At 43.8% G+C, this 26,975-nt stretch overlaps 1 protein-coding gene across 1 annotated transcript in view; it reads right to left on the reverse strand.

Moving 5' to 3' along the window:
* pfkfb3 (6-phosphofructo-2-kinase/fructose-2,6-biphosphatase 3) overlaps window positions 1–26,509 on the reverse strand; it is a 101,718-nt gene extending 75,209 nt beyond the window's left edge. Inside the window, exon 1 of the mRNA XM_043714139.1 lies at window positions 26,388–26,509. Coding sequence (XP_043570074.1) covers window positions 26,388–26,403 — 16 coding nt within the window. The 5' untranslated portion in view covers window positions 26,404–26,509. The remainder of the gene's footprint in view (window positions 1–26,387) is intronic.
* Window positions 26,510–26,975: the final 466 nt, after the last annotated feature.

Genomic DNA, 26,975 nt, shown 5'->3' on the forward strand with positions numbered 1-26,975 from the left:
TATTCGCAGATTGAAAGGACACAGACTGGGGAGAGTGAAGCAATGGCGCCCCTTGATGGGGAGAATTTGGCTTGCACCTTAACATTGCCGCACAATGTTCAGAACACAATGTCCAATTGCTAACAAATGATGATTAACACATTATTGAATGAATGCATTTTCGTTTAAGGCATCAAATCCCTTTGAAAGTAACTGTCTTGTATAACTCAACCGAGCAGGACTTTAACCGGCCCTAGGTTGGTATGATGGTTCAGTGGTTAGCACTGCTGCCTCACAGTGCCAGGAACCTGCGTTTGATTCTATCCTTGGGTGACTGTCTGTGTGGGAGTTGGCACGTTTTCCCCACATCTGCGTGAGTTTCCTCTGGGTGCTCCAATTCCCTCCCACAGGTTGAGCAACCATGGGAAATGCAGGGTTACAAGGATTGGGTGGGATACTGTACAAAGAGTCAATGTGGACTTGATGGGCTGAATGGCCTGCTTCCACACCATAGGGATTCTAGTAGAACAGTTAATACACCAGCTGGGAGACTTTCTAGTTGTCTCGATCTCTCTGTACAATTTGACCCCACATCAACCAAACAAATGCCAAGGATTAGGAAATTTCAGGCGTATGTTATATTCAGCACAAACTGGCATTCTTTCTGAGCTAGTTTCAAACACCTGGGTGCAAATCCTCCAGTCCTGAACGCTTTCCATTCCCCGAACGGAAGTGGCCATTTTACCCCCGACCGGCGGGTGGATCCTGGTCAAAGCAATGATGGATCAGCAGAGCAATAGACTCCCACATAAACTCCATGACTGGAGACCTTCAGAGACATGGAGCAGCAAAAAGGGGACAGCATTTCCTCAGCGTCCTTAAACTTTCCTGCACTCACTGGACTGGCCCTGGACAGGCTATTGCTCAGTAACCACGAGGAAGCAAAATTAAAGGCTATTCAACAGATGAAATTCAACAATTGTATCCGTGAGATACCTTCCATATGTACAAAATGCCTCAGTCTCAACTCAATAACACTGGAACTATCCAAACATCAGACAGTATGCCTATTGATGGAGTAACGGCCATTACAGCTTGTGCTCTCTGGCAGGGTTCTACATAGTTGATGATGGCCTGACCACTAGGAACAGACTTACATTTTTACAGTGACTTATCATGATTCCAGTGATGGGAGGACTGACATACTAAGAGAGACTAGATCAGTTAGGACTTTGGAGATTAGAAGAATAACTGGGATGTAGTGGACTCCTATAAAATTCTAACAGGACTAGACAAGGGTAAATGCAGGAAGGATGTTCCCTATGACCAGAGAGTCCAAAGCCAGGGATGACCATCTTAGGATTCAAGGTAGGCCATTTACACCTCAGCTGAGAAACGTCTTCATTCAGAGAGTAGGGAGCTTGGGGAATTCTCAGAATATATAGAATATCTTCAAGATGGAGGATAGACATATTTCTTAGGACTAAAGGGATCAAAAGATATGGGGAGGAAGTGGGAACATGGTACAGAGTTGAATGATCAACCATGGTCATAGTGGTAGAAGTCACATGACACCAGGTTATAGCCCAACAGGTTTAATGAAATCACAAGCTTTCGGAGCAGTGTCCCTTCATCAGGTTCACTGAGACTATAACATGGAGTTGTGTGTCTTCTGACTTTGTCCACCCCAGTCCAATACCAGCACCTCCACATCATGATCATACTGAACGGTACAGCAGGTTCGAAGGGCTGAATGGCCACTCATGTTCCAATTTTCAATTTTCTGTTCACAAACTTGGCATATATTGTGTTAAAGTTGTAATTTACATGCAACTGTTGCTAAATGATATTTGTATTCAAGTCTAAAATATCAAAAATATTATATTATGCATTATTTTAATACAAATTAAGAATATTTCAGCAAAATGAATCTGTTCTTTTTATTTTATGAACATTTCCTGTTTTGCAAAGTGGGACTAAGGAAATATTAACAAAGTCTTTTTAATTTATTTCACAAAATGTGGACAACACAGCTCAAAGCAGCATTTATTGCCCGTCCCTATTTGCCCTTGAGAACATGAGCTGCCTTCTTGAACCACAGCAGTCTGTGTGCTATAGGTGGTCCCACAATGCTGTTGGGGAGGGAGTCCCTGGATTTCAACCCAGCGATCCTGAAGGAACAGTGATATGGTCCAGGGGTGGTTTACAGAAATGGGATTGAGGGTTTGTTGTATAAACAGTGGTTAAGGACTCTGGGTCTGTACTCGATGGAACTTATAAGGATAAGGTGGGAGTCTGATTGAAACTTAGAGTACTGAGAGACCAGGACAGAGTGGATGTGGAGAAGATGTTTCTATTAGTAGGACCCAAGAGCAAAGCCTCAGAGTGAAGGGATGACCTTTCAGAACTGGGATGAGGAAATTCCTTCAGTGAGAGGGTGGGGAATCTGTGAAACTCATTGCTGCACAGGGCTGTGGAGGCCTAGTCACTGAGTGTATTTAAGACACAGATAGATAGGTTCCTGATTGGTTAGGGGGTCAGGGGTCACAGGGAGAAGGCAGGAAAATGGGGTTGAGAAATGTATCAGCCATGATCGAATGACAGCTTAGACTCAATGGGCCCTAAGGCCTAATTCTACTCCTATGTCTGACAGTCTTATGGTCTAAAGTCAGGATGGTCAATGGCACAGAGGGGAATTTGCAGGTGGATGCATTCCCGTGTATCAGCTGACCCTTGCCTTCCAGATGGAAGGCAGCAAAGTTTCAAAGATGTTATTGAAGAGATCAATCTCTCACTCATCGTAGTTTTCATCAGTGATGTCCTCTGGGGCAAAGGTTAAACTCTTCCTGAGAATGAATCCCAAAGCTGCTCCAACCAACATCCTAACTGGTATAAAATTTCCTGTGGAGAGTGACTGTCCAATCACAGCTCAGTTACAGGACTAGCACCATCTTCTGTTATTAAGGATTCTGAATCAGACCAAATACAGCCTCATGTGGAAGGTTAAAGAGGTGATACAGAGCAGCTCCGAGCATGGATGGATCATGAAGTAAAGAGGCTTAGTTCCTCATTAGCCGACTGTCATTGAGCAGCTTTCCTCCAAAACCCTCAATCCTTATTGAAGTGCCCTGCTGTCAGCGCTCAGTAACACTAACCCTCACCTATCTCTGCACACCAGCCAAATATTGGAGCTTGGTTGTGATATTTTATGACACTGCAAACTTCCTATTTGCAAGTTCTATTTTTAGCTAGGACAGAGTAGATTTATTTCCTACTTTGCCTTTAACTAAATTGAGTCCCGACTCATATCGTTTATCATTACGTCTACCTGCAATTGGTTTTTCACTGGGTCAATTCACACAGAAGCACAGAGTCATTGAGGTCTACAGCACAGAGGCAGACCTTTGATTGAAAGTGGTTAGCACTGTTGCCTCATAGCACGAAGGACCTGGGTTCAATTCCAGCCTTGGGCCACTGTCTGGGTGGCGTTTTATGTTCTCCCCGTGTCTACATGGGTTTCCATTAGTTACTCCAGCTTCCTCCCACCGGCCAATGATGTGCAGGTTGGGCGGATTAGCCACACTAAATGTGGGATTATGTGTCTGGGTGGGATGCTCTTTGGAGGGTTGGTGTGGACAGGAAGGGTCGAATGGCCTCTTTCAGCTCTGTAGAGATTCTATGATTATTCCACTTAGTGGCACTCATTGGACTATTACTCAAACTTTATTTCTGTCAATTTATTCATGTTTCTCCCGGTGTTCCCATCTTGTTTCAGCTCTAACAGCATCAGAACCTTCCTCAATGTCACCAAGCCGCTGCTGAGAAATGAAGGCTCATGCAGCAGAGAGATTTTCCCTCTCTTCTCCTGAAGAGTGCAGTTTGCCTGGCATTGACAATCCTTTCAGTACCAACAAGCCAAGGATAGGGTCATCGGACCCACAGCACCAGGGCTGCTTGACCAGGAGGACACACTGACCACCACCACCACCACAGTCTCAGTGCCAATGGTCCCTGGCATTCAGGGACAGGAGGACTGTGATTGCAAATGCTGCACCGCCAGAGAAATTTTAAAAGGAAGTACAGAAAAACATCGGCAATGTCCAGCCGCTCCAGTAGAGTTACAGGGCCAGAACGCTCCCAGCTTCTTGGGGATCCAGGTTCAGAGGAGGATTGGCCATAAAACTCCATCAAAATGGCGCCGCAAAGCGCTCCCCTTTTTCCAGGCAATTTTCCCACTTTGCTGAACTCGGGAACACACCTGAAGAAAATGGGCCGAAGTGAGCAGCTGCGTTCAGACAGCAAGGCATCTGACAGAGTGGCACAGCTCCCCGCCCTCCCCTCCTTCACCTGCTGAGCCCACACCTCGGATTAGGTCAGACCTCAAAAATTACGGAGAGAAGGCAGGAAAATGGGGTTGAGAAACCTATCGGCCATGATCGAATGACAGAGCAGACCTGATGGGCCGAATGGTCTAATTTCTGCTCCTATGTCTTGTGGTCTCTGAGGCGGGACATGCCACATATATCCATCGCAAGGCTCAGAAAGACGCACATAGTACATTGAGTCATAGTCATAGAGTCATACAGCACGGAAAGAGACCCTTCAGCCCAGCACATTCATGCTGACCAAGTTTCCCAAGCTGAACCCACCTGGCTGCATTTGGCCAATGTATTCATGTATTTATTCAAATACCTTTTAAATGTTGTAATTGTACCTGCATCTACCACTTCCTCTGGCAGCTCATTCCACGAACAAACCACCCTCTTTGTGGAAAGGTTGCACCTCAGGTCCCTTTTAAATCTTTCTTCTCTCACTTTAAACCTATGCCCCCTAGTTTTGAACAACACCCCCAACCCCAGCAAGGAAACAACACCTACCAGTCACCCTATCTATACCCCTCAATATTTTATCAACCTCTATAAGGTCACCCCTCAACCTCCTATGCTCCAGAAAATATTCCCAGCCTATCCAGCCTCTCTTTATAACTCAAATCCACCCTCCATTCCCAGCAATATCGTGGTAAATCTTTTCTGAACCCTCTCCAATTTAATACTATCATTCTTATAGCAGGATGACAGAAACTGTACACATTACTCGAAAAGTGACCTCAACATGACTCCCAACTCAGACACTCAATGGACTGAGTAATGAAGGACAGCGCGCTAAACACGTTTTTAACCACCCAGTCTACCTGTGACGTAAATTTCAATGAACTGTGTACCTCTCTGGCTGAATGTATTTGTGCAGGAATGCTTGGCAGCAGGAGCTTGAATCTCACCGAAAACAGTAAAGTGTGGCCAAACCTTTTCATCGCGTGCCCATCAGGACAAATGCAAGAATGCCAAATTTGAAATGGTAACACCACTTTGAACCACAGGAGTAACCAGGGAGCTGAATAGTGGAGGTGTGGCCATGGAGAGAGCGTCAGGAACCATCAGGTAATTTTGTTCCCAAGCAAGCTCGAAATGAAACACTTCCATACACAGGGACTCATCCTCTGCAAACAAAAGGAACAGATTCAAGCCTTGTGCTCTCTCGGAGTCACCCCAAAGTGCCAGGAGCCTATAGACTCCATTTCTTTCTCCCTGGCAACAGTACAACCAATCAGAATCAACTAGTCAACCAACAAACATCCCTTTTCTTCGGTCCTATAAAACTTGCTGTGATGGTTTGAAAATTGGCCATGTTGTATTTGGCCTGACGCATGCGAGACCAACAACTGTAGCCGTGTATTTACAGCAATAATTGTGTCCCCCTGCCAGACTGGTGCTGTCGGGTGTTTCTCCATCTGTCTTTTGGACACTTTGCTGAGCACTTTGGCCTGTGGTGCCCTCTCGCTCGCCCTCTCCCTGAGGAGTACCCACTTGCTCCAGTGGGGCTGCCACCCCGCCCTCCCTTTGGATCCTCTGACTGGCCCACTTAAAGTTTTGTGCCCCTTGTCATCTTTAAGTGTGTGGAGGGTAGTGGGCCAGCCTTTGAAAGGACTGTCTCCCATTAACTACGCCAGATGTGTGGGTCAGAACTTGAAATTGGGGCAAAATTCAACCCAACATCATTGTCCTTCCATCAGGACTGGTTTCTGTTTCTCTCCTTTCCCAGGGATCCTCAGGTTTCTGCCTTGAGGTCAAATAAAATGCGTCTTCTTTTACCCAAAAATACATTTTATTCATAAATGTGTAAAACTTCATCACAAGATATTTCAATTCGAAAATTACAAAAAGGGTCAACAAAATTCAAATTGACCCTTACATGTCTCAAAATGATTGCAGCATACAAGTTTTATAACAGCAGAAATCAAAGGCTGGCTCACCCCTGCTTTATCTGTTATTTTTAACCTTTGAAAAAACAATCCCCACCGCCCCATTGAAGAGCAAATCGGAGGAACATCCATTCACCAAGTACTCAACAATAGCTACAAATGTTGCTACTGGTGAGGATACAAGTTATCAACTAAACAACTGTGGTCTCAGGTTGAAACATAGAACATAGAAGAATACAGCGCAGTACAGGCCCTTCGGCCCTCGATGTTGCGCCAATCCAAGCCCACCTAACCTACACTAGCCCACTATCCTCCATATGCCTATCCAATGCCTGCTTAAATGCCCATAATGAGGGAGAGTCCACCACTGCTACTGGCAGGGCATTCCATGAACTCACGACTCACTGAGTAAAGAACCTACCCCTAACATCTGTCCTATACCTACCACCCCTTAATTTAAAGCTATAAAACCTAACACTTCAAGGATTTTCAGAACTTTATTTTAATCTGTCTGATCTTGATCTTCCTTTTTTATACTTGACATTCTCCTTTGTTTAAACTTTATACCCGTGTGTGTGTGAGAGAGAGAAAGAGAGAGAGAGAGAGTGCTTGTGTGTGGGTATGTGTTTGTATGTTTGAGAGCGCATGTGCATGCATGTGTATGCATGTGTGTGTATTCGTGTGTGTGAGTGCTCGTGTGTGCGCGTGATTGCTCGTGTGTATACGTGCTCGTGGGTGTGCGTGCATGCGTGAGTGTTCTTGTGTGTGTGCATGCGTGAGAAAGTACTCGTGTGTGAGAGTGCTTGTGTGCACGTGTATGTATACATGCATGTGTGTGCAAGTGCTCATATGTGCGCATTGGTTGGTTTGTGTTAGTGTGCGCGCGTGCTCGAGAGTGCTCGTGTGTGTGCGTGTGTTTGTGCACGTGTGAGTATGTTAGTGCTCGTGTATGTGTTCACGTGTGAGTGCATGTATGTGCTCATGTGCTTGTGTGTGCACGTGCATGAGTGCACAAGTGTATTAGTGCACACATGCATGCGCGCGCGCGTGTGCACATGCGAGAGTACTTGTGTGCCCCCATGTGCAAGCATGCGTGCATGTGTGTGTGAGCATGCAAGTCTGTGCGCGGGTGTATGCATGTGTGTGCGCTCGTGTTAGTGTGTGTGTACTTGTGAGTGCTCGTGTATGTGTGTGTGCACGTGTATGTGTTCGTGTGCGTGTGGGTTTGAGAGATGTTGTGTTTTGTTCTTATTTTTCTTCAGTTTAACAACAATAAAATTCCTCTTCCTTTCACTCAAAAACATCTTGCTCCTTAATCTTGACTATTTCTATATTTAAACTGAAGTGCTAAAATAAAAGGTAAAATTCTTTGTCGTGGCCAAATGGGTGCTGGGATAAAGAGGAGAGCTGCTTCACTCCTGATCAGAACAACGTCAGGAGGACCACCCAATGGTTTCTACAGATTCCAGTCCTCTGGGGAGCTCGGGCTGAAAGGCTTTAGACACAAACGTAGTGAATCATCACCATTTCCCAGGCTCAAACCAGCTGCCAGCACTAATCTGCAAATGAGTCAGAAACTCAGAGGCAACACCCAGCAAGGTGATAGCTCACCTCCAGAAAGGTACAAACATGTTTCTACATCACATGAAAATTGACTGCACCATAGCACTCGAATTCCAATGCCCTGAGCTATGAAAGTACTTTCTTCTTGTGATTTTTGAGATGTGCACCCTAATAACAACAGGAGATAAACTCGTTTGCAACAACCAAGCTATCGTAGTGGGAACTCCTGGCTGAACCCAGAACCGGTTCTCCAGGTGGAGCTGTACAGTAGTAAATGTATTTTTTTATCCAGAGATAAGCTAGATCCAGGTCAGACTTCTTGTTCTGCCCATGGGAGGTATGCACTGACAGCTTATCACAGACCTACCTGACATTTAACCCAGTGACCGCTGCAAAGTGACCGTTCCTCAATAATGTTGGCCCTTAGACAAACTCCCAGCGGCATCACCAGTTTGTTCCGAAGTGGATCCCTTGTTGCTAATGAGCAGCTGCCTTTCAGACGACTGCTACAATTCAAAGATCTCAGGTGAGCCATGATCACATTGAGTGGCAGAACAGGCTTGAGGGGCTGAATGGCCTACCCTTGCTTCTATCTTCAATGTTTCGAAGATCCCTTATTAGAGGGACTGTGTTGAGAAGTTGGCCTCACTAATGTGCAGATACTGCGTCACAAGTAATACTCTTCGACCAAACTAAAAGGTAACAGCCCCTTAAGGTGGCAATGTAATAAAAAACATATTTGAAACAAATTTAAAATGAAATTAAAACATTGCTTTGGGCAGAGATTATGTCCTCTTGCGCCTGCAGTGACCACAGGTTATGATGTATGCCCATGACCCTCAGTATGCTTCTCTGAATTTCTTAACATGCATCAACATTGTTGACCCTAATGGTAGCAAGTTCCACAATCTCATCCCACTCTGGGTGAAGACATATCACCCGTCTTCCTTATTGGATTTCTTGGTATCTATCATGCATTGATACCCATGGATACCTCTGCGTTCTCTCCAAGGGACACCAAGTGTGGAGAGACTGTGTGGAGTTTGCACGTTCTCCCCGTGTCTGCGTGGGTTTCCTCCGGGTGCTCCGGTTTCCGCCCACAGTCCAAAAATGTGCAGGTTAGGTGAATTGGCCATGCTAAATTGCCCGTAGTGTTAGGTAAGGGGTAAATGTAGGGGTATGGGTGGGTTACGCTTCGGCGGGTCGGTGTGGACTTGTTGGGCCGAAGGGCCTGTTTCCACACTGTAATGTAATGTAATCTAATCTAATCTAATGTAATCTAAGTGTCAATATTTTTCAGAGAGTTCAGAACACACCTCAGGTAGTATTTGAACCTGGATCTACTAGTTCAGAGGGAGAGATATTACCAGTGCACCAGCAGACCCCCAGCATGCACAGGTTAATGCTTCAGTTGCTATTACTAACTGGGGAAAAATTACAGCACATCAATAGGAACCTCTCCAGAAGAAGAGGCCACATGTACCACTTTCAGACAGGTGTTTTTGACAATTGACAACAATTTTATGGTTATCATTAAAGTAAATACTCCAGATTTTTTTTCTTAAAATTGGGATTCAAATCCAGGTCCCCAGGACATTACTTGGGTCCCTGGATGAACAGTCTAGGGACAACACCACCAGACCATCACTCCCATTCTATTTGCTATTGATAATTTCCTCATCAAACTGTGCAGATATACTATTACATATCTCTGGAACATGTGGGACTACACCCAAGTTCCCTTGGCTCAGAGATAGGGACACTACCACTGCACCACACTGGCCAAAATATTTGTTCTAGGGCTTAATTAAACGACATCTTTCATCTGCATATCCTTAACCTTGATAATGTAATTAACATGGTATTAACAGTCAGTGCATGATGAACACCAAGAAATCCAATAAGGAACTTGGGAGAAATGTCATCATCCAAAGTAGGACGAGATTGTGGAACCTGCTGCCATTGGGGTCAACAATGTTGAGGCATATAAGGAAATTCGGAGAAGCATACAGAGGGTGAAAGAAATGGAGGGCAAGATGAATGGAGTTAAATGAGGAAAGATGGGAGGAGTCTTGAACGAAACAAGATGGAGAGGTTGGGCCAAATGGCCTGTTTCTGGGCCATATATTCTATGTGTTGGGAAGGTACAGTGCCCCAGAAATTAAAACAAGGCACTGTGCTGTGGAAAACAGCAGAACCACATTGTACTGCTCACCCATGGAAGCTGATCGATGGGAACAGTGGGGGCAATCTTGGATAACAGAGTAGTCCCTCCAGTCCCTCTGCCATTTGATGAGACCATGGCTGACCTGATGACTGTGCATTCTCACTGATCCTCGCTAACCTGACAACTACTGCTCTAACTTTGCTTTAAAAGGTCAGCCACCCACTGTATCCCTGAGGAAGAGAATTCCAATGACACATCAGCCTCTGTGAGAAAGTAAATTCTCTTTATCTCAGTATTAAACCAGCTGTCCTGCATTTTCAAACACTGCCATCTAGTTCTAGATTGTATGATGAAAAGGAAACATCCTTTCCTCACACACCCCGTCACATCCCCTCAGGATCATATAGAGAAGGAAGTAGATGCAATTATTTTTATTCCTTACACCAGCACTGATCCTGTTTGTTCAGTGCTCAGTCATTTTTCCATCTAATATAAATATTACACATCTCTGATAATCTTCAGTTATTCATTATTTACATCATTACCTCATATGCAGCACCAGTACAAAATAAAACTGAATCACTAGGGCAGTGGCACTCAAACATTGTTTTGGGTGCAGGATACCTTTTCAAATAGATTATTTATCAAATGGATAGTCCCATCTTTGAAAGTGTAATCTCCTATATTGACAATAGAGTCACAGGGATCAATAATTGATTTGGATAAAAATGTAGTTTTTGTTATTTCATTCACAGGATGAGGGCGTCACTGGCTCGGCCAGTATTTATTGTCCATCCCTAATTGCCCAGGAGGAAGTTAAGAGTCAATGATTTACAAGGATGTTGCCAGGGTTGGAGGGTTTGAGCTATAGGGAGAGGCTGAACAGGTTGAGGCTGTTTTCCCTGCAGCGGAGGCTGAGGGGTGACCTTATAGAGGTTTACAAAATTATAAGGGGCATGGATAGGATAAATAGATAAAGTCTTTGCCCTGGGGTCGGGGAGTCCAGAACTAGAGGGCATAGATTTAGGGTGAGAGGGGAAAGATATAAAACGGACCTAAGGGGAAATGTTTTCACACAGAGGGTGATACTTGTATGGAATGAGCTGCCAGAGGATGTGGTGGAGGCTGGTACAATTGCCACTTTTAAAAGGCATTTGGATGGGTATATGAATAGGAAGGCTTTGGAGGAATATGGGCCAGGTGCTGGCCAGTGAGACTAGATTGGGTTGGGATATCTGGTCGGCATGGACAGGTTGGACCGAAGGGTCTGTTTCCGTGCTGTACATCTCTATGACTCTATGACTCGAACCACATTGCTGTGGGTCTGGAGTCACGTGTAGGCCAGACCAGGTAAGGATGGCAGTTTCCTTCCCTAAAGGACATTCGTGAACCAGATGGGTTTTCCCCCTGGCAATCAATAATAGATTCATGGCCACCATTAGACTCTTCATTACAGATTTATTAAAAATTGAATTCAAACTCCACAATCTGCCATGGCAGAACCCTGGTCCCTGGAATGTAACAGCACTCAGCCCTCACCTCCCCTTCGGTAATATGGTTAGTAAGATTTACATAACATTTAGTGAGATAACATGAGATTTTGTGGAGTCGTGGATAGTGGGGAAGGTTGACAAAGGATGCAACTGGATATAGATCACTTGGAAAGCTGGGCAGAGAAATGGTGATGAGTTTAATCTGGACAAGCGTGAGGTGATGTATTTTGGGAAAGTACACAGCAAAAGGCAGGACCTTTAGGAGCACTGATATACAGAGGAACCTTGGAGTGCAAGTCCATAGCTCCCTGTAAGTGGATAAGGTGGCAGAGAAGGTGCATGGCAGATTTGGTTTCATCAAATGGGGCATCAAGTATAAAAGTTGGCAAGTCATATGGCAGCTGTATAAAACTTTAGTTAGGCCACATTTGGAGTATTGTGTGCAGTTCTAATGCCACAATATAGGAAGGAAATGCAGCGTTGGAGAGGATGCAGAATAGGTTTATCAGGATGTTGATTGGATTAGAGTTTTTTAGCGATAAAGTGAGGTTGGATAAACTTGGCTTGTTTTCACTAGAGCATCAGACGCTGAGGGGTGACTGGTTGGAGACTGTAAAATGATAAGAGACATGGACAGGGTGGATAGTCTCGTTCTCAGGGTGGAATGTCAAAGACTAGGCTGAAGGTGATAGGGGAAGGTTTAAAGGAGATGTGTGAGGAAAGTTTCTACACAGAGGGTGGGAGGTGCCTGGAGCATGCTGCCAGGGAAAGTAATAGAAGCAGATACGGTAGCAATATTTAAAAGGCATTTAGACAGACATGAGCAGGCAGAGAATGGAGAAATACAGACCATGTGCTGATAGATGGGATTAGTTTAGAAATGCATCATGGTCAGCACAGACATAGTGGGCCAAAGCCCCTTCAGCCCATAACATCTGCACAGATCGCAAACAACTACCTAACTAATCGAATCGCATTTCCCAGCATTTGGCCCCTAGCCTTGTGTACCTTGGCATCATAAGTGCACATCTACTCATTTCTGCAATGTGATGAGGGTTTCCGCCTCTCCCACCCACACAGGCAGTCAATTCCAGATTCCCCACCAACCTCTGGGTGAGGAAGATTTTCCTCATATCCCCTCTAAACCTCCTGCCCCATAGTCATTGATCTCTTCATCAAGGAGAGAGGTTTCTCCCTGTCCAATAATTTTAGACAGCTCAATCATGTTCCCCCCTCCATTTCCTCTGCTTCAAGAAAACCAACCCCTGTCTACCCAATCTGTCACAAAGCTAGTTCCTCTTTTTTTCTAGACGCTGCTCCTTGGCTCAAGGATACTCTATCCTTGATTTTTTTCAGAGGGATAATAAACCAGGCCAGGCTCCAGTCTGGTTTGGTACAGAGATGCCTTTTGTGAGGCCTTTTGTTTATATGTAAACAGATGAGACTTCAGGCCAAAGTGGTCATGTTTTAGCAGTGACCTGTATAAAGATAGGGGTGTGGTCAGCTCTCTAGCTGAGCTGAGCAGTTTGGTTCAGTCCTGAACTGGTTGGGAGTTCAACAGGGAGCTGTGTGAAAACTCTCTCTCTCTGTTTATGCCCTTCAACTCCAACCTATAAGCATGTGTTCCATTTATACTGGATTTTTAAAGGGGGTTTGCATATTGGGACTGTTGTGTATATTCGGAACAGCATAATTAAGTCTAGTTTGGACAGACTGAGTTCTGTAGGGGTTTTTTATTCTGTTCTTCATGTTTCATTGTGTAATTTTGTGAATAAATTTTTGTCGGTTTTAAACCTGGTAGTCAACCTCGCTAAAATCTGGGTAACTTTCACGGTACACTTACTGAAACAAATTGCAAAGTTATAGTCTGGGCTGCCTGCTTACAAGCATTTTGAGTGGTCTGGCCTAGTCCATAACAAATCTCTCTTCATAACCAAAACTCTCCAGCCCAGGCAACCTAATGAAAAAGCTGCAGGTAAAGAGTGTTTTAATTGTGCTTCGAGGATAGGTATTTACTTTCGCTGTCAGGGGTGGCTGGGCTGTCTTTCACTCCAATCCTAAAATGGACCCTCCTTCTTCCTTACAGGCCCTTACCTCTACCTGCTTAAGCAGCTCTTAATCACCACTGGAGCTTGCACTTACACACATTCAATTCACACAGCATTTGCACCTTTAGCAAAGCCACTCCCCAGCAAGGTCTTTCCACTAAGCAATCTTACCAGAGACATTTACACAGCACCAGCCACATCCCAGACAATGTCCAATAGCTTATCTTCAGCAATTAAGTGCTTATTTAGTGCTTACTTCAGACAGACAGATTCAACACCCTCCCCACTTCATATGAATCCAGATGCACAACTAGTGGGTTGGATCTCAAATGGCGACAAGACGATACAGGAAGGAGATAGACACCTAAATGGCATGGTGTAAAGACAATAAAGTCTCCCTCAGTGTCAGCAATCACCCCATTGCTTCTCAAATATCCATTCAATTCTGCTTTCAAAATATTCAAAGGCTCTGCTCCCAATGTGTTTTGAGGAAGGATTCCAAAGACTCACGATCCCAAAGAAAATCCCTGCTTAATCGTTGGTATTTGATGGGCGACCCCTTTGTTCTAAAACAGTGTCCTGAGTTCAGGATTCTCCTACAAAGAGGAACACCCTTTCCATTTCCAGCCTGTCAATATCCTGCCACAACAGTTTGGAGGCTAATAGCAAAACATTTTCAGATTCACAGTGGAATGTGAGTCATGGGGACCATTGAAGATGTTAAAGAATTCTTTTTTCTTGAAGAAAATAGGATCTTTAATAGCACATGCTTCAAGGGAAATCAGTTTAATTGTACATGTGAATTATTCAGATAGCTTGTGTCATGCTCAAGTCATTTAAATTGATCAAACATATGGGTGGCACAATGGCTCAGTTGTTAGCACTCCTGCCTCACAGCGCTAGGGTCCCGGGTTCAATTCCCCTCTCAGGCAACTGACTGTGTGGAGTTTGCACATTCTCAGTGTGTCTGCATGGGTCCCCTCCAGGTGCTCCGGTTTCCTCCCACAGCCCAAAGATGTGCAGGTCAGGTGAATTGGCCATGCTAAATTGCCTGTAGTGATCGGTGTACTAGTCAGGGTGGGTTGCTCTTTGGAGGGTCGGTGTGGACTTGTTGGGCTGAAGGGTCTGTTTCCACTGTGTAGGAAATCTAAATCTCATCAAATAAACTCAAGAACACGACTGTACAGTTTTTTTTTCCATTTGCTTCAGTACATGTGTTTTATGATTGTTTTACCATGGGTCCAATAATCTGTGTGTATTCTATCTGATAAATGGGTATTTGGTGATTGATAAATGCATCCATTTGAGAACATTTCTAAGTTACAACCATCTTTCAAACATCGGCAGATATTGGACTCCAGGGACCAATGAGACATTCTCTCTCAAAGCAACAAGTTCCACAGGGATTAATCTCCCAAATATTTTGCTTGAATACTGCTGAATATAATTGCTGTCATCCAAATTTCAGCAGCATATACCATATTCATCAACTGCCCAGGCTTCTAACACAAAAGGAGATTAATCCTCATGTTGCATGTTATTTTTAGAACATTAATAATGTGATTAGTAATGGTTGTATCAAAATAGAATATCCAGGAAATTAATGGGACAATGTCCAGCAGCTAGGCCTCAGTCCTCACTGCAGAGGCCTCCCAGACCACTTTCTGCCAAGTAGGTATAATCGAATCCTTACAGTGTGGAAGCAGGTCATTCCACCCACACCACCACGCCACCAAAACATGGGTTCACACCGACCCTCCGAAGAGCATCCCACCCAGACCCACCCCATCCCTGTAACCCTGCATTTCCCACAGCTAATCCACCCAACCTGCACATCTCTGGAGGTGGGTTTCACATTCCTTTTTCCAAAGGATATCAGAGGCATTTATACAGCACCAGTCACATCCCACACAATGTTCAATAGCTGATCTTCAGCAATTAAGTGCTTATTTAGTGCTCACTTCAGACAGACAGAGTCACTATGCAGATTCAACACCTTTCCCACTTCACATGCACAACTAGTGGGTTGGATCTCAAACAGTGACAAGTCAGGGTACAGGAAGGAGAGAGAGACACCTAAATGGCATGGTGTAAAGACAATAAGCTCTCCTTCAGTGTCAGCAAAACAAAGGAGCTGGTCATCAAACTTATTGATGACCATAAAACAATTCATTAATCAACAAGCCCAGTCAAGGGAATACACAATGAGCTATATTTAAAGCAGTTGCTTTGGCACGGCAGAGAGAAAGATGGATTTGTAACTGGAACTGGAGAAGGGTGCTTCTCTCACTCCGTGTTTTCTCTCAGTCTCTCTCAAAGGGCCCACCCAGCATTAAAACAAATTGGAGAAACATTTATTCATCAAGAATTCAACGATCTCTGCAATATCGACTACTGCTAAGGATGCAAGCCATCCAATAGGGTTTTTGTGGTGAAGTGGTAGTGTCACTACCACTGAAGCAAAGGTTTGCCTCACCTGTTCCAGAGATGTGTCACAATATCTTAGATTAGATTACTTACAGTGTGGAAACAGGCCCTTCGGCCCAACAAGTCCACACCGACCGGCCAAAGCGCAACCCACCCATACATCTACTCCTTCATCTAACACTACGGGCAATTTAACATGGCCAATTCACCTGACGTGCACATCTTTGGACTGTGGGAGGAAACCCACGCAGACACTGGGAGAACGTGCAAACTCCACACAGTCAGTCGCCTGAGGCGGGAATTGAACCCGGGTCACTGCTGTGAGGCAGCAGTGCTAACCACTATGTCACCATGCCGCCCTCTGAATGGGTTGATTAAAATATCTCCAAGTCATCATTAAACCACAATGGTCTCAGGTTGAAACTTATGCATTCTGGTGGTGCAATGATAGTGTCCACCTCTGGGCGGGGTTCAAATCTCACCTGCCCCAGAGGTGTGTAGAAACACCCTGAAGCAGGATGAATTGAATTTATTATCACATGTACCGAGGCACAGTGAAAAGCTTTGAAAGGGAAAACATCTAAAATCTGACGCTCTAGGGACTTTTATTACTTCAAATTCTTTATACTGGACACTCTTTGTTAGATGACATATCATTGTTTCTGTGTGTTTAGTGTCACAAAGCTAGTCCTTTTTTTTTCTAAAAGCTGCTCCTTGGATCAAGGGTACGCTACCCTTGATTATTTTCAGAGGGATAATAAATCAGTCCGGGCTCAGATCAGACTGGTTTGGTATAGAGGTGAAAAGGATTTTGAGGGGTCTCTTATTTATACATAAACAGAGGAGATTTCAGGGCAAAGTGATCATCTTTTAGCAGTGACCTGTATAAAGAAAGGGGAGTGATCAGCTCTCTAGTTAAGCAGTTTAGTTCAGTCCAGTTCAACAGTTGGTTATGTAGAAACAAACTCTCTCTCTCTCTGCTTTTCTAACTTCAACCTGTAATCACCTTTCTTGTACTGTGTTTTAAAGGGGGTTTGCTTATTGGGACTGTTGTGTATATTCGGAACAGCATAATTAAGTATAGTTTGGACAGACTGAGTTCTGTAGGGGTTTTTTATTCTGTTCTTTGTGTTTCATTGTGTAATTTTGTGAATAAATTTTTGTCGGTTTTAAACCTGGTAGTCAACCTCGCTAACTTAATCCGGGTAATTTTCACTGTACACTTATCGAAACAAATTACAAAGTTATGATCTGGGCTGCCTGCTTAAGAATGTTTTGAGTGGTCTGGCCGAGTCCATAACATTAGTATCACAACTTTGTTTTTTTTTCCATCAGGGTTAGCAAGCAATAAAGCTGCCCTTGCTTTCATTCAAGAAAATTTTGTAATTGGCTCCTTATTTGATTCTGCTGCACTGGTGAACATACGTTTTTATTGGAGAGAGGTAGAGCGGTGGGCAGAGAATAATTTGAAATCTTTGATGTGCCCAGTCGAGAGGTTATAGCGTAAGATTTATTGCCTGCAAGCAATTGTTAATAGTTTACACAAGCCTTTGCATCTCTCAAGCTCCGAGAAGTTCCAGACAATATCCCTACAATGGTTGTTAGGCACAAAAATTGGACTTTGCTTTACCAGTTTTGAAGCCAATGAGCAGTATATTTAAATATAGATAATGGCACTAAGGACTTTTAACATTCAGGCATTTGCACCATGCATCATGGCTTTTAATAAAGTGCAGACAACATAAAACACAGAACCTAAAATAGTCCACACAATGACAGGCTCCTCACTCCAAACAGAAATTACGCTGAATTCTCTCAACTCACAAATGAAATGGGGATTAAATCCTAAAGCTTTGCACCAAATGTAAGGACTTAAATGACTGAAATTATCTCAGGATGCAACAGAACCTTGATCAGATGGGCAGGTGGACCGAGGAGTGGCAGATGGAGTTTAATTCAGATAAATGCAAGGTGCTGCATTTTGGAAAGGCAACTCAGCAGGACTTATACACTTAATGGTAAGGTTTTGGGAAGTGTTGCTGAACAAAGTGACCTTGGAGTGCCAGATTATAGCTCCATGAAAGTGGAGTTGCAGGTAGATAGGATAGTGAAGGCTGCATTTGGTATGCTTTCTTTTATTGGGCAAAGCATTCAGTATAGAAGTTGGGAGGTCATGTTGCGGCTCTACAGGACCTTGGTTAGGCCACTGTTGGGATACTGGTCTCCCAGTATCCCAGGATGTTGTGAAACTTGAAAAGGTTCAGAAAACATTTACAAGGATGTTGCCAGGACTGGAGGATTTGAGCTACAAGGAGAGGTTGAATAGGCTGGGTCTGTTTTCATCGGAGGCTGAGGGGTGACCTTATAGAGGTTTATGAAATCATGAGGGGAATGGATAGGGTGAATGGCCAAGGGCTTTTACCCAGGGTAGGGGAAACTAGAGGGTATAGGTTTAAGGTAAGAAGGGAAAGATTTAAAAGGGACCTAAGAGGCAACATTTTCATAGAGTGTTCCATGTATGGAATGAGCTTCTAGAGGAAGTGGTGGAGGCTGGTACAATTGCGACATTTAAAAGGCATCATGAATAGGAAGAGTTGAGAGGAAAATGGGCCAAATGCTGGCAAATGGGACTCGATTAATTTAGGGTATCTGGTTGGCATGGACGAGTCAGACCAAAGGGTCTGTTTCCGTGCTGTACATCTCTATGACTCCCTAACTCACGAGACACACCTCAGACGATTGAATTATTTTGAATCCTGCCTTGGATTATAGCCTGAAACAAGTCTGCACAGGAAATTTATTACCATCTCTGACAAATCATCAATGGTAAACCCTCACTAAAGCGTCATACTGTCCAGTGAGGACAGTCTGTGTCACAGGGTCTATGTGTCTTTGTCTGGCTGATGAGCCCAAATAATGAAGTCCCAATCACCCACAATCTCTGGGAAAACTCAGGACAGAAAGGGAAGAGGATTGAATTGCCAATAAGTCCATAAGACCAAAAGACATAGGAGCAGAAATTAGGCCATTCAGCCCATCGAGTCTACTCCACCATTCAATCATGGCTGATAAGTTTCTCAACCCTGTTCTCCCGCTTTCTCCCCATAACTCTTGATCCCCTTGACAATCAAGAACCTATCTATCTCAGTCTTAAATATACTCAATGACCTGGCCTCCACAGCCTTCTATGACAATGAATTCCATAGATTCACCACTCTCTGGTTGAAGAAGTTTCTCCTTATCTCCGTTCTAAAAAGGTCTTCCCTTTACTCAAAGGCTATGCCTTCAGGTCCTGGTCTCTCTGACCAATGGAAACATGTTCCCAACATCTACTGTGTGTACTATTATGATCACGAAGAAATGGTGCCTAAACACTCACTCTATTCTTGCATACTTGATTGGCTCTTCAGGGCCATTTGAAAGGGAGGTGAAGGGCAAACATTGCTGTGGGTCTGGAGTCATAGTCATAGTCATAGAGATGTACAGCATGGAAACAGACCCTTTGGTCCAACCCGTCCATGCCGACCAGATATCCCAACCCAATCTAGTCCCACCTGTCAGCACCCGACCCATATCCCTCCAAACCCTTCCTATTCATATACCCATCCAAATTCCTTTTAAATGTTGCAATTGTACCAGCCTCCACCACTTCCTCTGCTTGTAAATCTTTTCTGAAACTTTCAAGTTTCACAACATCTTTCTGATAGGAAGGAGACCAGAATTTCACACAATATTCCAACAGTGGCCTAACCAATGTCCTGTACAGCCGCAACATGACCTCCCAACTCCTGTACTCAATACTCTGACCAATAAAGGAAAGCATACCAAACGCCTTCTTCACTATCCTATCTACCTGTCACATGGAGGCCAGACTTAGGAAAGGACAGCAGATCTCCTTCTCTAATGGTCTTTTGTGAATTGTATGGATAATTATGAAAACTAACAATGGTTACTAATCAGCTTGCTTATTTTTAATTCTAATTTTTATTGAATTGAAGTTTTGCTAGCTGCCATAGCAGGGATTGAACTCATATCCCAAAAGAATTGACTAGTTTCTGGAATATTTGTCAAATGATTTGGCCAAGTTGCAATGATCTCCCTGCAGCAAGGGACACTGCAGAAATATCCATATCATAATGCAAAAGATTATCCCTGATTCAAATGCCAGAAAGATATGCTGAGTTATATTGCTAAGGATCTGAAAAATAAATTCCAACTTTGGGTTTCTCATAGACAGTAATCAAACTGAAAGGTTCAGGTGGTTTTATAAATCCTGACAGTGACTCTCATGAAGCTTACAATAGTTATATTAATTGCAGCTTTAATGTTAGACTTCAGTTCCTCTGCTTTTTAAACAGTGCTCAGCTCCCAGCACATTCCTGTGCCTCCAGCAATTGTCACAACAAATATCATTTAAGAGGCACTAATACTCACAGCAAAAGATTAATTGCCAAAAGGTCATTACTGGAAACCAGCTGAGAAATAAACTTTTGCAATCTATTCCTGGAAATTCTACAAATAACTCACTCTGATGAATAATTGCTTCAAGTCTGCAGATAAAATGTCCAGCACTAAGTGGCACATTAGCAAAGTGCAGGGACTTGCCATAAGCTAACAGAATCGCAGTGTTGCCATTGCAAACCTGGGAACATCTCTCTCCACAGCAGTGACGACCACTTATGTGTATCTAAACTCGTTAACCTGCAAATAACATATCTTCAAAAGAGTGACAGCGGTTTATATGGTGGCGATGCTGGGAGAATGCAAAGGAATAAATCAAACCAAAAGGCTCCTGGAGGCTTTTAATGGTAGCGAAGAAATGACAGAATGTCACTTAAAGAGTTCAGGAGGAGAGCGAGCGCAAGACTCAGCTCTGACAGGGGAAGCAGTGAGGCAATGTCAGAGAAGCAGAATTTGCGTGCAGAGAATCTTCCAACCCCAACTTCCCCAAACACCCCATTGCAACTGAAATAGCTCCACACCGGCCGGTATCCTATCACCAAGTCACTCTTTCTTTACACAGTACGTGGACTCTGACCAGCCAGACCTGAACCCAGTCCATAGAGTTAGGAGAATCCTGAGACTCCTGTTTATTTTTGGACTACACAGCAGCAGTGCTTATTTTTCCCCACAGCACCCACATTGTGTGTATGTGTGTGTGCGCGCGCGAGAGAGAGTGAGTGAGTGCAGGGACTCAGTGAAGACATCATTGTGCAAATAACTTCATTCAATATTTCAGTCACCAGGAAAATCATCCACGTGCCAGGGAACCAGTAATGATGAAAGCCCAATAGGGGTAATGCTTACGTGAGACTCCTGTTTCTATGTTTTGGGTGGAGATTCCTTGACACTGATGCAGCTCCCTCAGAACCAACACTAAGCGCGAACAGGTCTTTGGACACTCCTGTCCTTTTTGTTCTTAACACAGAGGAATGATTAATACATGAAATAACCCCACAGAGGCCAGCAACCCATCACCAAGACGCTCTTTATTTACATGTGGAGAGAGACTCCTGTTTATCTCGGTCAGCCAGGAGTCCCTAATTGGTCCAGGTTAACAATCCCATTCAGGGAACTCACACTCAATGAGATCCACCTCGCTCCAATCACTACAGCAACCAACAAGATATGAAAGCTGAGGCGGGGTCACGTGGGGTGATGGGGCTATGGTAGAATAGAAGAAAAGACTCTGAGAAGCCTTATGTGTGCAATCAAACACGATTGAGAATAGCCTAGGGAGGGCCGTAACGTGGTCATTTAAAAACCAAGTCGCACAGAATGTAGTATTGTCTTTAATAATTCTAATAGCTTATATACATAAATTATTTTATTTAAATGATCACATCCCACTCAGGCTCTCAATAGGTACATTAGAATATCATTATTATAAAAGTATCTGTAACCCAATTATTTTTTATTTCTGAAAACACTTCAGGCCTGCCATTTGAACATGTTTAGTTGAGACTAGTTTAGTTTGGGATTATGGTCAGCATGGACTGGTTGGACCGAAGGGTCTGTTTCCGTGCTGTATGACTCTGACACTACGTGACAGAGATAGATAGGCTCTTGATTAGCAAAGGGCTCAAAGGTTAAAGAGAGAGGCAGGAGAATGGGATTGAGAAACATATCAGCCATGATTGAATCATGCAACCGATTTGATGGGCTGAATGGCCAGTTCTCCTCCTATATCTTATGGTTTTATAAACAAAGAGGGAAGCCCTTATATTTTTTTTCTCTAAATAAATGGCCTGGATGATGAATATCACACTCAAATTTGACTTAGATTAACTTTGCATAAATTAACATAGATCACAACTGCATCTGAAAGACACATTTGAGGCAGAAAATGTAAAGGAGGAACAATAATGTGAAAATATTGAACACAAAAAAATTATAGCAGGTAGGGTAGCAGATTTCCTTCCCGTAAGGATATCATCAAACCAGATAGACTTTTAAAATAATTGATATAGTCTCCATTAGAGGTCATAGAGTCATAGAGATGTACAGCACAGAAACAGCCCCTTCAGACCACTTGTCCATGCTGACCAGATATCCTAAATTAATCTCATTCCATTTGCTAGCACTTGACCCATATCCCTCTGAACCCTTTCTATTCATATACCCATCCAGATACCTTTTAAATGCTGCAATTGTACCAGCCTCCACCACTTCCTCTGGCAGCTCATTCCATATACACATCAAGCTCTGCAAGATAGTGCATTCACCCTATCCATACCTCTCATGATCTTATACACTTCTATAAGAGCCCCCCCCCTCAGTCTCCCATGCTCTAAATTAAAAGTCCTGGCTTGTCCACCCTCTTCCTATAACTCAGACCATTGAGTGCTGGTAACATCCTTGTAAATTTATTCTGCACTCTTTCCAGTTTAATAACATCCTTCCTGTAAAAGGGGACCAAAACAGAACATGACACTCCAAGTGCAGCCTCATCAACATCCTGTATAACTGCAACATAATTTCCCAACTTCTAAACTCAGTGCCCTGGTCAGTGACATTGCAGCTACATCACTGGCTTCCAGTTACATGAGTATTTAAACCAAGACACTGTCCTCCCAGGTGAACATAAAAGATCCTTGACGTTATTTCAGAGACAAATGGGGGAGATCTCCCTGCTGTCCTGGAACATATTCAGCCTTCAAACAACAACACAAACACCTCACGTTGCTGTTTGTGGGAGCATGCTATGTACAAATTGGCCGATGTGCTTTCGACACCACATCTGTGTCTAATTTTCACACAAACATGAATTAGAAGCATGATTAGACCATTTGGCCACTCTTGAGACTCCTCCACCATTTAATGAGATCATGATTTGATAACAGCCTTATTTCCATATTCATGTGAAACCCCAAAACCCTTGTACTTCCTTGAACAACAGGAGTGTCAATCATTGGCTATAAAGCACTTTGCGATGTCTTATGATTTTGATAGGTGCAATATTAATAGAAATTAGTTTTAGAAGATGGTCACATTTGAGCAAAATAGAGGAAAAATCCATAGCTACAAATCAGAATAAAACAAGATGCAGACCTACATTGTGATTGGGTTAAATATGATCAGGTCCATGAGTCATTCAAACATGGGTAGATGCTGCTTAAACATGATCACAGAGTTGTTATGACATTGAAGGTAGGCGAAAGTGAGGACTACAGATGCTGGAGATCAGAGTCAGATTAGAGTGGTGCTGGGAAAGCACAGCAGATCAGGCAGCACCCGAGGAGCAGAAAAATCAACATTTTGGCAGGAGCCCTTCATCAGGAATTTGTCCCCAGAGCATTAGCCTGGAGTTCTGGATCACTGATCCAGTAACATTATCACTAGGCCACCTTCTCCTCATTTAACCAATCCACATGGGCGAGTGTTTATACTGTTACACCATTCTCTTCCTTTTTGTTTGGAGTGTTAGCTGCGATTTTATATTGATGTCCACTTGTTCTTAACAAGTGGAAACAATTTCACCACTTTCACCCCACTGAATTGAGGCTGGAGGGATTAAAAAATATTTCTTCCAGTTCCCAAGATGCTAAATAATTGGGATTTAACAGCACCACTCTAATCATGACATTGAAGGTGGCCATTCAGCCCATCATGCCTGCACCAGTTCAATGACCTAATGCTAATTTGTGCCTTTCCCCACTATCCCTATACACCAGGGTGATGGTGGGAGCTGATGGTGGGAGCTGATGGTGGGAGCTGATGGATGCTTATACTTGAAAAGCACATGGACTACTTACTGTCCATACTATATGGTCCTTTCCCTTCTCTGGTACAGTCCATCTGCCCCTATTAAATGTATTGGTACCATTCTTTAGATACAAGCCCAGCTAACAAGTATCACTGGGTTGGTTGACCATGAGAAGAATGACTTGGACCAATTGTGGCACTCCTTAACCTAACACAACCCAAGCATCTAATGTGGGCAGTAAGTTGCTCAATCACACACTGGGCTGTCTAGCTGTCCACTCATCCAAAGCTGACAGAACAATGAGGCCATCAGAAACTTGGGAGGGAGAGCAATGTGGACTACATGGAGTGATATTAATACTTGACCAGCAATTCGGAAACTTGAGAAAATGACCCAGAAATGTGACCCACTGTGAATTAATGTAAACTCAATTAATTAAACTCTTCAAGCCAGAATAAAAAGCTAGGCTCAGTAACTATGGGATTGCTATTAAATTTAATCTGCGTCACTGATGTCCTTTTAGGAAAGATCTGCTGTCCTTATTCTTATTAACTCCAGACCCAGAAGCAATGTTCCTTAGTCTTAACCACCCGAAAAAAGCCACTTGTGTTTCAAGAGCAACAAATACCCTTTTGGTAGCAGCACGTCCAATGAGAGATTTCTGTATGAAACATTCAAGGATTTCAACATAGGGTCAGGATTTGACTTCACAATAATACATTTAACTTTTATTGGTGAGACAATAAGAAACTGGAACAGGAGTAGGCCATTCCGTCCCTCCAGTCTACTGCGGCATGTAATAGAATTGTGGCTGACCCAATATGCCTCATGACATTTTCCTGACTTTTCCCCACAACCCTAGATTCCCCGACTGATCGAGAATCAATCTCACACTTAAATTTACACACAGTTAAAAATCACACAACACCGCGTTAGAGTCCAACAGGTCTATCTGGATCGAGCTTTCGGAGTGTTGCTCCTTCATCAGAGAGCTCGTACTTTCAAATAAACCTGTTGGACTGTAACCTGGAGTTGTGTGATTTTTGACTTTGTCCACCCCAGTCCAACACCTCCACATTATTAAACATGCACAGGGACTCTGCCACCACAGTTCTCTATGGCAAGGATTTCCAAAGACTCACAACTGTATGAGTGAAGAGCTCCCTCCTCATCCCAGTCTTAAATTGGCATATTTTTACCCTGAGACTCTGACCTCTGGTCCTAGACAAGGGGAAATATTCTCACAGCATTTACCCTGCCAAGTCCCTTAAGAATCCCGTGTGTTTCAATGAGGTCAATCTCATTCTTCTAAACTCCAGTGAGTAGAGTCCCAGCCTGTTTAGCTTTTAGTCATAAGACAATATCTCCGTATGAGGGACCATTGAGGGAACCTTCTATGAACTGCCCCCAACAAAATAACATTGTTCCTTAAATAAGGGGGCCAGAACTGCTCACACCACTCCAGGTGTGGTCTCTCAGCACCTTGTACAGTTGCAGTAAGACTTCCCCATTCCAACCTCCTTGAAATAAGGTCCAACACTGCGTTAGCCTTCCTGATTAGCTGCTGCACCTCCGTGCTAGCTTTCTGTGGCTTGTGCACATATACTGCAAGTCTCTTGGTGTTCTAGCTTTCAACAAATTACTGCACTTTAGTAAAAGTGTTGTGAACGTGCCCCTCAAAGGCAGGGGCTGTAACATATTCACTTCAGAAATAAAAGGGAGACACCCAATTTGGTTTTTTTTAAAAAACATCGCCTCTCATCTTTCACGTTTGTCTCACACACTTGAAACAAATTTCCGGGCATAGCAAATCCACAGTGATCTGAAAACATCACCTTTTAAAGCAAACATTTCCCAGCCAGCTGGCGATGCCTCATGCCGTGTTACCTTAATGAGCGTTTACAGAAATAAAATCAAACAAATTAAAAGCATTCGAGAGCGTAGTGCTGGAAAAGCACAGCAGGTCAGGCAGCATCCAAGGAGCAGGAGGATCGACGTTTCGGGCAAAAGTCCTTCATCAGGAATTAAAAGCATTGCAATGCGACCTTATTGGGGGGGGGGGGGGGGGTTGGTAAAGGAAGGTGGTGACTGTTCACTTGGATTTGGAAATCTCCTGTTCATGGGTCAGAAGGATTCTTTCTGCTCAGTAAACCTTTGCACAAATGGTTTGTGACCCACCGGTTTCCCCCGCCCCTTTCTGGGACTGAAAGTCGCCCCAGAATATGAGGATATCAATGTTACTTACCAACTCCTAAAGGCATCTTAATCACCGAGGTTGCGACGGTAAAGGAACAGGCTGGGTTTTTCAGCTCCCCGGCCCGATACACTGAAGCATAAACACTTAGAAATTGACGAAGACGTGCCAGACTCGTACAAACATGATGTCAAACCGCAATCTCGGAAGTAGCTGTCACTGAGGTGTTAACCCTTTCATCTCCGCCTGTTTCAAAAAACACAGACAGTGTGCATTGTGGAGGGAGAGTTGGTGTGTGTGTGTGTGTGTGTGTGTGTGAGGCGGGGGGGGGGGCATTTGGACAGAGAGATCAATGAAACTGACCCTGGGAGATCCCTTTCAGCAGAGTATGAAAGAGGAGTTTCAGAGCAGAGGGGAAGGTGCTGAATCGGGGAGTCCCAGAGCTGGGCTCTGGGGGGAAGGATGATTTATACAGACACTCATTAGCTATTGGCACCTATTGGAGAAACAACAGTGACACCAATGACACGTTAGTCTTTTTCAGAAATACAGACACAGGCCATTCAGCCCTTTCAGACATTCTACACGATCGATGCAGATCGTTTACCTCAACAGCACTTTTCCCATTCTCCCACCCCG

The sequence above is a fragment of the Chiloscyllium plagiosum genome, chromosome 23 (assembly GCF_004010195.1).
Source record: "Chiloscyllium plagiosum isolate BGI_BamShark_2017 chromosome 23, ASM401019v2, whole genome shotgun sequence".
Classification (NCBI taxonomy): domain Eukaryota; kingdom Metazoa; phylum Chordata; class Chondrichthyes; order Orectolobiformes; family Hemiscylliidae; genus Chiloscyllium; species Chiloscyllium plagiosum.